We start from the raw sequence: 13,651 nt of genomic DNA on the forward strand, positions 1-13,651 counted from the left end.
TCACGTCCTTTTATTTTAATAAGTCGAAACCCAACAATTTATCTTCACTTACGATGCATTTTCAAACAAAATAAATGAATATTAATTAAAATTGTGTACATATTTATTTTTTATGTCTTTCTTAGTATACAGAGAAAATATCGTTTGTATACTAACAAACAAGTCACGTTGTGATGCGTGACGTGAATTTGATAAAGATTTATTTTACTACGGAAAATAAAATGTGTAGTTTACGACATCCTGTCGTATGTAAAATTGAAGCCAGTTTTAAATCAAAGTCTATTAGTTTAATAATAGCCATTGATAAAACGCACAAATTCCGATAGTATCCTAGTTCAGAATTAGTTAAACAAATCGCATTGGCTGCCAATCATAGGGTCGTGAGTTCAGTACTATCGATGTAGCGTTGTGAACTTTGTTGTTCAACATAGATCAGCCTATTAGGTTTAATTGACTGGAAATAATTGGACACAGGACGGTGACAAATTTATGCGTGTCATGGTAACATTTAAGACTAGTATCTGAACTGTATAGCCTAATATAGGCTGTTCATCGCGTAAATTCAATAATTATAATATTTAAAGGGTTTATTATAGAGCTTAAATGTTAACAGCTAGTCAGAAGGGTCATTTCATATCATTTCTGACAATAGAGAAGCTGCTATCGATAAATTTTGTATGAAAAGCTCTTTAGCGCCCCTAGTGGATTCCGTAGGAACTATTATTTAATAGATTTTAAATGTCATGCGCTCGATACTCGATAGAACGTTGTAGATACTGAGTGCAGAAAATTGCATTCACACTAACTTGATAAATTTCAGTATTATAAGTACCAAGATTAAATCTGAAACAAAATTATTCATTTAAAGGGTCAACCGTTTTGAAATATTCTATCAATATACCAATAGCCAATAGGATCAATAGTTATAAATCAGACTACATATTATTTATCGTACCACAGGCATGGGAACTAGAGCGAATGAAAGGGTCGTAACAAATAGCCCATAGGCTGAACAGTAAAGGGTTTTACAAGGACACTAGGTACTAAGTTCAAATGATTGCGAAACGTTTTGTCAGAGGTTGTTGAACTTATAGTACATACAACTTGTTGTTCTATGCAGATTCGCTTGCGTAATATACTTATCGAAAAGAGTACCTATATGGTGGTTAATTTCCCGTTATTGATATATTTAAAAAATATGTTAAATATGTAACGACCAAACTTTGTATGAAAATATATCAGCGCCTCTAGCGTGTACTACAGGAACTATTTGTGTGCATTTATTGTACTTTAATAATTTATAACTCAATGAGTACAAATTCTTTTAATATCGTTCTACAGTAATAAGTGATGTCATTGAACCTTCCTCATAATAACTCCAATTCGCCAAGCATCCCGTTTTAATGGTACAATCAATCCACCTGCCAAGTGCACTGATTATTTCTATATCCTCCTTTGATCGCTTGTTGAAGATATCTCAAAGAAAACATTTTATTCACTTAAAATAACAAAGTAACTGACCGGAGGAGTTCCGTAGATCGAATCTTTATTGAAAGCATTAAGTTAATATTTCTTGTTACTGATTGATGCATGTATCGAAAAATGCCTTTTTACAAAGGGATGGCAATGCCTAAAGAACTACGATCCAAAGTTGTTCGCTTCGTTCACATTCATACATTTTGACATACAAGCATCAAGTACTATGTACCTACGAACTCATATCGTACCATATTTATAACCTCATTGTCACCTTTACTTTCTTTCACGCAGTCAAGCTTTCTTCAATATTTTCCAAACAAAATCGTCTACAACTGTAACCATAACCTTTGATCTGCCGTTTCACTTTTGATACCGTAAGTACCGATCGATAAGTACGAATTGACAGCAAAGAGCCTATTGATAAAGTACTGTATCATTAATGAAAACGCAAGTCATACACCAAGTATGTTTAGTAAAAAGTAACCCGGTTAGAAATCCCGCTGATTTTTGTACTATCGATTTATCGAACTATGATGACCATCTCTTGTTATAACCCGACAATTTGGTTGAGAGCCTTGTATGCCAGGTGCGTGGAAGTTGAAAGCAGGCGAAATTTAGAATTTAAAGCATTATTTACCCGCAGTCTTATGCAGCAAACGGTTATACTTTGAATAAATCGTGCATGCTAAGGCTCTAACTAAGTTATCGGAAATGGAAGAAAATACAACATAGTAAAAATCAGCCTATCGAAAATCTTTATATCAATCACTTTAATTCAAAATAGACTATTGTGATAAAATGAGGAGAATAACAAACAAGAAAAGTATGATTATCTGGAATCTAAACTTGAGAAGCTCTTATCGTATATCTTACTATAACAGTAAACTGTGATTTAGTTATATACCTACTAGTTTCACATACAATATGCCTAGGGCGAGACAAACTTACGGCCGTTTTCCTTATGGATCCTAATACAAGTTTATTTTTAGTAACTTTTACATGGAGTGATCTAATTAAAATTACAAAGGACAGCACTGCAGGTGCCAAACTCTCTTACATAAATAACAGACGCCTAATTGTTTTACGTACACAATAAGGAAAATAATAGCAAGAATGTAAAACAGACAATCAAAGAGGAAGATCAAAGAAACTCATAAAACAACATAGTAAAATAGATTAGATCAGACTGACCAAGCTTTCGCATCTTTCATTACGAAAGCGTATTATAGAACAATATACCCAGTGAAAGTGCACACATTCCATACGTGTGAATAAATATTATTGGACAACTCACACACGGTCATTTGATTCCAAACTAAGCAGAGCTTGTACTATGGTAACCAAATAACTGATAAACATACTTATATACTTCTAAATACATACTTATATAGATAAATTGACAACCAGGCTCAGAACAAATACTCGTGCTCATCACACAAAGATTTGTCCCGGGTAGGATTCGAACCCACCACACGCGGCACTACGGTTGTTACGGCGAGGTGACCGCTTAAACCACTGCGCCAAACGTGCAGTTACGTATTACGAATTAAATGAGAGGCCAAGTACAAGTACTCACTGATCGGCGACTCACGTGCGATGTTTAAGCTATCGAGATCCATTTGCTATTCACCTGCGATCTCTAATGGATTGATACTTAGTTTGGGTAGAATTTTGCTTGTTGATGAATACCAATGGGATATCTGTGGTTATGTAAGTGAAATCTCTGTGCGTTTGTCTTTTGTTACTTCTGCCCGTGACTTCGTCCGCATTAATAGAGTTTCCGGGGTAAAAAAAACCTGGGATCCTGTGTTAATATAGGTTACAAACTATATGTGTAACCAATTTCATGAAAATTCGTGAGATAGGTTTTGGGTGAAAGAGTAACAAACATCCGTTCTCACAAACTTTTGCATTCAACATATGTATTAGTAGGATACAATTGCTAAACAATTGCAAATCAAAGAATCGTAAGACAGAAAATCTGGTAAAGCATATCAAATATCACTTTTATTGAGAAACTCTATAAGTACCTATTAATTATAACTTTTAAACTCTCGCGTTGCATGTTTAATGTATAATAGCGTTTCGGCGCAGGTTGCACTCGCCGAAACGTTACGTGCCTGGGACCACGGCGAGTGCAACCTGCGCCGAAACGTTAGGCATTTTAAGGTAAAATGCGTGTTCGCGTTAATTCCCGTATTCTATTACCTATTAATTAAATATAAAAATAGTTTTGGACCATGATGTTAATTTTAGTTATATCTAGAGTAAAGTTTTGCTAACAATCATCATAATTTTAACAGGTACAGTATTTTATTAATTAACCTATATGACTCACGACCACGAATCCTACAGCGAAAGTTAATTAGTATTAATAAAAAATACCGCAATGAGCATATCAAGACATAAGGAAAGTCCATACCAAAATATAACCTACCACTCATGAAAAGTATATAATTGATCACTTAATTTTTGTACCGCTATCAAAATTAGGTATCGATATCTCGATCAAATCAATCACGGCCCTGATGTAGGGTAACTTGCAAACAACTAGTGATGTACAGTATGACCTTCGTCAACTTTCTATCCACTTTCGCTAATCGAGTGCTAACGATGCCGTAAGGGAATCGAGTACGAATATAGTTATAATCGTATCGAATAATCGATAATTGTTTTGTATTGGACTCTAAGCTGATACTAAGATGCACAACGGGTTTTATATACGGTGAAAATTGCAAGGTTAGAATACTTTGCTTGTTGCCCGACGTTTCGATCGTAATTATAATAAGCCATTAACTATGTTTCTCAGTATGTTATTACTAATTGTTATTTGGTTTGTTTTTTACATAAATTGAATGAAATAAGATAGGTTACGTTGAGATAAACGTTTTCATTCACGTAACTTTGAAAGCGATACGATACAATAGTAGGATGGTCTGTTACGACACTTTTAACGCACATCATCCATCTATTTGACCAAATCGCTTACATTCTGATACTTGCATTGTATTGACATTTGGTGTAAAGTCGTGACGTTGCCCGTAACCGATTTCAACGCTTTTTACAACAGCACAACATGTATTTAACGCGTAAAATCACCGTGTAACTATGTACAATGTATTTGCGTAAAAAGTATTTTATTAAAGTTTGAACCTAGCGTCTTGCTCGTGTGAATTCTGATTAGTTCCCCTTAGAAAACCTTGTTAGTATTTTTTAACTTTATTCAATATCTGAGTGAACAACTTTTATTAAAAAACAGTCTATCTAAGATATTACTAGTGCCATCTAGTGGCAAAAACTGACAACTGATAACATTCAGGCAAAAATTTCTTCACGATATCACTATTCATTACGGGTATTATAATACCTTTTAAAAGGCAGGCTACTGTTACAGAAGCATGTATGTCATGTATGCCATGAATGTAAGGCCATAGGCCAAGACTAAAGGGTTTGATAAATTACATTTTAAGTGCCTATTATTTTAGTGAGAACAAAATCTATTCACAACCTTGGGTGTGGTCATTAGTAGTACCTTTAGATAAATTACTTGGTTGAACTAGACATTCTCATAGTAAGGTCGGGTTGAGCTTTCTATAAAATATAGGGTTGCAATCAACCAGTTAATCTGGTTGTGCTCCTACAAATGTTCAGTAAGTGCAAAGGTTCACATAATGGTTATTCATTAGGTGATAACTAGTTGCCATTTGCGGTGGTCTTTCCATAAAATTTTCTATAGCTCGTATTTCTTTCTATTTATGCGATTACTTCGATATATAAGACTACGGTGAAAGTTGAAACTGAAGCATGTTCTCGGCGCCTGTAGAAAAAGTAATTTCATAACGCGTGAACAATATTGCTAAAAGAGTTTGTGTAGGCGCTTACAAAAAAAAAGGATTTACTAGACATCTCCGACAAACAAAACATTATAGCTCCTTTAATGTATATGTTCATTTAATTGTATTGTAACAGTTGTGTAAAGTAGTTAAATATTAATCTAATTTATGTTTGAGATATGGCTCATAAGATACTTAATAGTTAATACCAACATGAATACCTACTTACCTATTATTTCATAAGTCAAGTGCCTCTAAATCTCAATGAAGCTTCACAACCTGCCAAATTAAACCTTAATAACCGTAATTCTAAATCAAAACAACCTACTTAAGTAGCACTTAAAGTCAAAGGCTAACTCATTAAACGTTTCGTACTCCGTGTCATTCAAATTACACAGTTAGTCTCCCACGAGGGTAACGCAACTTGACCACTCTTAGTTTCGTTCTGTCGCAACGACTGGTCACGAAGTTACTGGACATTATGAGGCTTTGCTGATGATATGAAGACCTGTTTTGATTGGGAGATAAGAGCTGATTTTTTGTGATTATGATTGATGTACCAAGGTAATGAAACAAATGAATGTGTACCAGTCAGTAATTATTGTGGTTTGATTGATAAATTTATTGTCTTATGTTTGTAATTATAGTTTTTTATTAACAATTAGAAGCCCTCGTCTTACAAATCTAGATTAATTAATAAACCTACTCAAATTCCTTTTTAGTAGTTTGATGTTATTCTGAGGTTAATCTTACAATATGATTTGGAAGTTACAGGAAAAAACTATATAATTATAAAGTTAAGTTTCTAGTGTGAAGTTTTATTGAACAGGTGCTACTAAAATATGGATCGCGAGTACGTATCGGGTTCGGTTTCCGGTTGAGACAATACTTTGTGTGAATCATAAACGATTGTCTTTAGTCTAAGTGCGATTTTTATGTTAACAATTTTGCTTGCAAAACAGCGACATAAAATTTATTCTTAGGAATAAGCAGTTAGTTATTCAAGTATATTTCAAGTTAACTTCTATAGATCAAGAAAACTTAGTTCTACACAATGTTATAGTAAATTATCTTTATAATCTAGAGATCCGAGTATAAAAATATCCCAAGTAATTATTCTTTACAGATTAGTAAATATTTTATCGTATAAGATACATTTTCATAGATAAGAATCTATTGACCGTGTGGTCTGTGCCTAGGTACTAAACTATGACTAGACCACCCGGCGCATCCTGTGTTAGGCGACGGAAGCAATGATGCATTTATAATACTAACACGAACCGTGGGGTTGGCATGTAAATAGGAGACCTAGGAATTATTTTTAAAACAGTTTCAACGTATTTTTCACTCTTTTCTGAAAGTAATATTATAATGTAAATCTTGTCAAATTTAATCTACGTCGAGTGGCTTAGCCGTGGAACATAATAACTATACTATCTATGGAAATCTAAGATCTATGACCATCGTCGTCATTATCCCAAGATAGTTTAAGTACTTCTGATTCTTATTTTTTCTTCTTTCGTTCCTCATCGGTAATACTATAATCGCGCTTCTAGGTTAACATTTAATCACCTTTGATTTTCATGTTTCCTTAGTTACTTTTGTTTATGTATTAAGTAGTAATAACCTCTTCTCTCTTGTTTCAGGGAAAAGATAAGAGCAACCGAGAAGATCTGAAAACAGATATACAACACAGGAAGGAAACATTTTATAGGGTAAGAATCCAGTCTTACTTTGTTTCAGGTTCATTAATTTAAAAACGTCTTTAATGGTATATTGGAACAATGGTATCCGTTAATCTAACGACACCCGAAACATCTGCAACAGATGGCCACTCGGCAATTATGGTGAAATTATAGTTTTTTCTTAAGGTTTTCTTCGATATATTCAAGCTATTGTTGATGTTCCTGTTGTTACAAAATGTTGTTGTTTTGTAGGAGGCTCCGTCGGACGAGGACTCAGCGGTGTCGTCCGCGCCCGCCTCGCTGTCACCCCAACCGCTCAACGACATGTGGGTCAGTATCTAACAACAAGTTCATTAAGTATTACTATTAAGTAGTATCATGCAAATCAAATTCTCTGCAGTCCGAAATTTCGAAAACGCAGTATACATTTTTAAAATACCCTTCTGACTATACGTGCTGCTGCCAGCCCAATGTAAAAACATCAATCAAACAAGTAAATAAGCAAATATCAAACGGGTATATATAATGCAGTCTTTGCCGCTGTGACCTATGTAAACACGAGTAGTTTCGAAAATCACTTAAATTACACGAAAATCACTTAATCACTCATTTTCGCATTTGGCTCTAAATTTCATAATGATGTACAATGAGGACTAAGATTGATAATCCAATACAAACGGTCAATTTAGCACACTTTACAAATAAGCAAGAGCGAATAAAATTGTAGTAGCATACAGGAATATTAAGTAGATAAATTACATAATAATCGTGTGTAATAACAAATCTAACACCTGCTCCCATAGTAGTCATTATCTCCACGTGTTTCTAGTTCAACAGGACATTGAATATCTTACAATAACTTACACTTACAATATACACAACAATTGCAATATCCGTCCACCTGTCGGTCTGTCGTGTCTTTTATATAAATATTGATTTACTCTGATGCACTGAAGGCTGATAACATAAAACTAATATACTTACGTAGTATGTTTACAATCCTGTCGTATTACATTCATTGTAGGGATTGTAATGAAAGAAGAAATTGTTCATAGTTAAGATCTGATATTGTCATCAAAAGTAATCAGGTGGGACTAATGATGAAGAAGATGGGCAGCAAACTGTTACAAAACAGCCTTTTTCAAGAACTCGTTATAGCAAAGTAGAGGTCTACAATTATAGTTCCCAATATGTCCTTCTTATTTGTGGAAAATTGTTGTTGCTTATAAGCAAATCCATTTAGATTTAACTGATAATAATACGAAACCGCTGTATGGATTGATGACTTAAATTTTAATATGCGCAGTTGAAGTAGAGTAGATTGTAGTTTACTCACAGCATATGATTTAATTTTCCCTCTAATGTCTTATATACGATCTTAATAACTCTCCATAAGACGCGAGAGCTCAGTGTAATAGCAAAAAGTAACTGACCCGGACATCGTACAAAGGAAATCCTTAAAAATTGCAACGTCAGTTTTTTACAGTCGATTAAAATCAAATTCAGTAAACATAAATAACTACCTGTGAATTCGCCAATTTTTTTACAAAAAGCAATACAGAGGTAAATAATATAAAATTGACTTTTTATCACATTGACGCAGAAACCCAACAATTCTTTAGATGAGTAGCACTTAAATTAGTACCTAGGTGGTGTAGTAGTGCTCAAAGATATAATCAGTTATCCTCTGATCTTAGCTGCTAAGCAGCAAATAGTTCTAGAGACAATGCTATGAGTATTATTCTAGTTACTTTATGAAGATTGGTCGTACTGATAAAAATAACTTATAAACCTAAATGCATTTTTATTCATTGTAGGGTTTGCAGTAAGATTATTATATTTAATTGTCAAACTGAAAAAGTAGTCCTATTTATTGATATAGTAACCTTTTTCACCTGTCATCATCTCGCTAGAGATACTGCAGTACGGAGTCGCAGAAGTCAAAGCGTGTGATATTGATTTCAATATCACATAATAGTATTAAATGATAGCGTTGCGCCTACACTTTTGATAGATTAATTACTATTCATGTTTATAGGTCATAATTTTAGCCAACTGCTGTATGAAAAACGTCTTACCTGTATGTGTTCGATTACCATTACCCATTATGCCAGTTGGTATAGCACATACATAATTAGGAGGTTACATCAGTGTTTGATAAATGAATGCTTATCATGAACTAAGGTAATGCTGTGTAACCGATAGATTATTGCACAGGAGTAATGGAGTAAGAAGCTAGTAATGAATTACAAAGACCTATGAATGAGGTAGTTGAAATAGAAAATTTGTTGAAAATGTGTTACGTAAAATCATCACGATTTACAACCCTCTGTCTGATTATGTCCGTCATTGCAGGCTTGCTCCCGATATAATAGACTCGAAATGAAATTCAGTTTGTCTCATTCTAGTCTAATTACCTATGAAAAATGAAAGGAGAAAAAGAGTGTGGACTAAGTTGAAAGTCATAATTATACCAATGCACCGAGTACGATGTACTTTTAAAATGTTGTAACATCTATTCGCATCATGCATCGTGTGAACAATGCAACAGTTTAAAATACCTTAGGCGATGCTGAAAGTAGCATTCTTACCCCCGTTTTCCGAGGCACATTTAGCGGTAGTTTATCTGATCTATTCAGTAGCGTTTTAACTCATATAAAAAAACGCTTTTGAATACATAAACTACCGCTAAATGTACTCAGAAACCGGGCATTAAATCAGAATAAAATATACAAGTCTTTTCAATTCTTTCTTCTATAACATTAGTACAGTAGAAATCATCTTAACCAGAAGGTTGGTACTCTGATTGATAGAGAAAAAATCTTAATTAAACTTTACATTAGCAGCTGTCTTACAAACTTAATCAGTCTCTTGGCATGTGTTGTCTTAAGAACAATAGTCGATTAGATTGTAAAAATGTCCTTGAGCGACTTCAAACTGTCGGGTATGGTGGCTATGCTCACTTTGACCAACTCCCACGCTCTACCTAGGAGTTATGTAACTTTGCCCCGGTCACAAGCGCCGTAGGTGTCCGTTTATTTATTACGTGCATTATATACGTCTAATTATAGGTACCCTGACTTTTTATGGGTGGTCCAATAGCCGGTGATCTGGAAAAAAGAAAATAAAAAAAAACATTATTATACAGATTCATGAATATAAGCATTGTTTGTTTGGAATTTTTGTTATTGTAAATAGATAAGACAATTAAACGTCTGTAATTGAAAGGAGAATCCATCCTCCTTATAATCCTGTCTTTGAAATATCAATAGAGTATGAAGGTCCGTTTTCAAGTTCTGCTGTTTCCCTCTTTTTTAGTGATGCTTAATCCAATTTAACAAATTGCGCCTAATAAACTACCTGGTTATATACACCTAACATTACATTGTAACTAACGCTAATTAGTACCGAAGGCACCAGTCCATTTGATTTTAGATTATGAGTGAAATAGGTGCGAAGTCGTAATTGTATTGCACACGCGAGCAACAATCTGTGAATGCAACTATCAAGTGTCTATCAACATGTGATAACTGTAACACATAAATCAATACGTTTAGAAATTGATACCAAAATAACCGTTTTACAAAATCGTGTACAATTACATTTGAGGAAATTAACTTTGTAGCAATTTGTTGTCTTTCTACATAGTTGTTAGTGTGGATATGTTCTACTGTAATTGATAGGTTCATTGTAAACTCTAGTCTATTTCACATGTTGAATGATGCAAGTATAGAGGACAATGATTTGTTACTAACAAGTATAAGACTGTCACTCAGCAGCCTGAGATCAGCAGGGCTCTAGTATTGATTTAAATTACTACCGTTATGTGCTTTACGTAGCAGGTAATATGAGGATATTATATACCTATCAAATCATATCAAAATATGCACTATTTTGCTGTCAAGTATTTTAGTTGTAGTGTCAAAATGTTTCATGAACAGAAAACCAGCGAATGTGTCAACTTATTCGAAAGTTTGAGTTATTATTCGTCTCTAGATCATTTCCGTCGGAATTTTGTAAACACTAAACTATTTTTTTTTATAAACTTACTATTTAGTTGTTATCATCCAATATAACAATTTGTTGGAAGATATTTGGAGCATGAACGGTTTACACGCGACTACATGCATTCTTAACATTGACAAAAATCTACTAGTATCGCTTCAATGAAGGTATACTTAAACATTTGAGCAATCCCGATTGAAGTAAACTAAAAAACTATCATTATAAAGCAAGGCACTTAATGCCCAAATACTGAACGCTAAATTCCAACACCGACTTTTGGGGAATTATTCTTTAGTGGGATAAGGGCTTAAGCACTCTTTCATTGCCTTTATATTCTTTCTTCTTCCATCAAAGCTATAACGTTACGTCACCAGCTTCCGCTGTGGCCGGCGCCTATATAGAACGGCAACAGCCTTGGGGTTAAGAGCATCGTTGATCTCAGCTTAATGTCAAATAGTATTGCAGTACAAACATTTGTCACCTAGTAAACTATTGGCGGGGTTGCGTTCTTGCGTCACTGTATTGTTTCGTTATGTAGGGTGACTATGATTCTCGCAAATGGTGTGGAAAAACTTGACGAGGATTGTATGAAAATAGTGGAACTATTTAATTTTGTGCGATAAACGGCAAGATGACAAGATGGTTTGTGATTTTGATGTAAATATTACTTGTAGCGTATGTTGTCATCATTTAATAACACACAAAAAAGTAGGGAAAAATCACTTCAAGTCCTGGAGTTTGGTCAAAACTCGCGTCAGTAGAGACTATTTCAATACCATCCATCACAAAAAGAGGCTGACACTTATTAGTTTCAACATCATTTAATTTGTTACAGTTAAAAAACAGAGCCAGCCTTTTATAGAGGACTTAAGTAACGATTAAAGATAGTGTGGGCGTAGCACGTGTAGTCGTTGGGCCTAATTTGTCCAGCTTAGAGACATGACCGCTCCGATTTAGGCTCGGCGATCTAATCTAGGCTCTTATAATGTCCACCTGACAATCGCAATAAAAATATTTTATTCACGGATATGGAAATCATAAATTATTTTTGTCTTTAATTCTAGTTAATGCGACACCTGACAGAATAGAAATATTATTATGGTGTGTTATGTAAATTATTATAAAACAAATTAGTATCTACAAGATTATGTTAGAGCTCAATCAAATTTACATTATCTCACTATAGACTACATAATGACTTTTTAAAGAAAACAAATATGACAATAGAGACACGTTGATTTCCCTGCTAAGTTAATAGCCTAATTAAGTAAAGAAGGAAATCTATGGGTACTTTTCTGTATAAGTCCCAAGTGAACCCAAATTGATGGTGTATGTTGTTCCAGTCATGTGGCCAATGCCGTTCGTCGGCGGAGCGCGCGTCGGCGGCTGCGCGGGAGTGCACGCGGCTCGCGGACGCGTTGCGCGACGCGCGCGATCAGCTCGAGCTCATGGAGTTCAGGCTGCTGGAGTTAGAAGACGCCCATCCCGATAAGGTACTAACTCTACAAAATATACACAAAAATATATACTTTATTTTTAATGTGTTTAGGTGGAAAATCGTCTGATTGTTTGATTTAAAGTTATGTGTTTGTGACGTGCGTGTTTTATTAGAACGGTTCAAAAGGATACAGTGGTTTTATTTGGTGTCTTATGTTTATATACGTGTGTTGTGTTTGTGGTTCTGCGGAATAAAAATCATTGGATTTTGATGTCAGTGAATTCGGAAAATTCAGTAATGAGGGTTGGTAATTAGAACTAATAGATTTACGTAATAAATAGTTTGTTGTAATTGTTTTGTTACCAGCGAATTACTTGGGATAATCTTAAACATAGATTTATACAAAGGAAATTGCCAGTACTTATGTAAATAAATGCCTCATTTTCTTGCAAGGTTGTTCAAGATCAGTACTCCATTCAATTGGTTTTACATACATAATGTAGGACTTAGAAGTCAATCATATATTTACATTATAATCAAGTACTCGTATGAAGCTGTATGTAGTTTTGTCATATTATTATTATATTTCACGTGCATTTTCCCGCGTTATATAGCCGTTTGCGTGACATTTTATTGTGTGAATATAAAGTAAGCACTAACAGAATGTGTGATAAGGTCACTTTTGCAATTATTTCTTTGTTTTTCATACAGATTTTCTCGCGTGATTAGAGTATATAGCAATACGTAATATTGAGGTTTATGCTTCCTGTTAACTATTACAAAACTGAAATCAAAAAAATATTTCGATAATATAACATTTAAGGTAGCAACTGTTGTAAAAGCAGTTGGTAGTGATAACCGATTGGTGTAAGTTTTCCTCTTATGATGAAACGGTCGGGGGTTCAAATCCAAGGCAATAATACAATAATGACTTTTATGTCTGTAATAAACATATTTTTTCATGCTTTAACGATGAAGGAAAACATCGTGAGGAAACATTGCAAGCCTGAGAGTTGTTTAAACAGTTCTTAAGAGTATAAGTCTCCAAAACTTTTTTCAAAATATTTTACAATGTTTTTCTTTTAATTTAATTTCATAAACGTTTTCCCAAAGCGAACTTTACCGAATATTCTCATACAAAAATAAGTCGCCTCAATTTCAATGCTAAACAAACAACTCAATAGATTGTAACATCACGACATATTTTAAAC

At 34.1% G+C, this 13,651-nt stretch overlaps 1 protein-coding gene across 3 annotated transcripts in view; it reads left to right on the plus strand.

Moving 5' to 3' along the window:
* LOC142976122 (uncharacterized) overlaps window positions 1–13,651 on the plus strand; it is a 145,660-nt gene that overhangs the window by 122,232 nt on the left and 9,777 nt on the right. For all 3 annotated transcript variants that reach the window (XM_076119357.1, XM_076119356.1, XM_076119359.1), the window contains 3 exons: window positions 6,959–7,027; window positions 7,250–7,327; window positions 12,346–12,495. In XM_076119357.1, coding sequence (XP_075975472.1) covers window positions 6,959–7,027; window positions 7,250–7,327; window positions 12,346–12,495 — 297 coding nt within the window. The remainder of the gene's footprint in view (window positions 1–6,958; window positions 7,028–7,249; window positions 7,328–12,345; window positions 12,496–13,651) is intronic.

The sequence above is a fragment of the Anticarsia gemmatalis genome, chromosome 10 (genome assembly GCF_050436995.1).
Source record: "Anticarsia gemmatalis isolate Benzon Research Colony breed Stoneville strain chromosome 10, ilAntGemm2 primary, whole genome shotgun sequence".
Taxonomy (NCBI): domain Eukaryota; kingdom Metazoa; phylum Arthropoda; class Insecta; order Lepidoptera; family Erebidae; genus Anticarsia; species Anticarsia gemmatalis.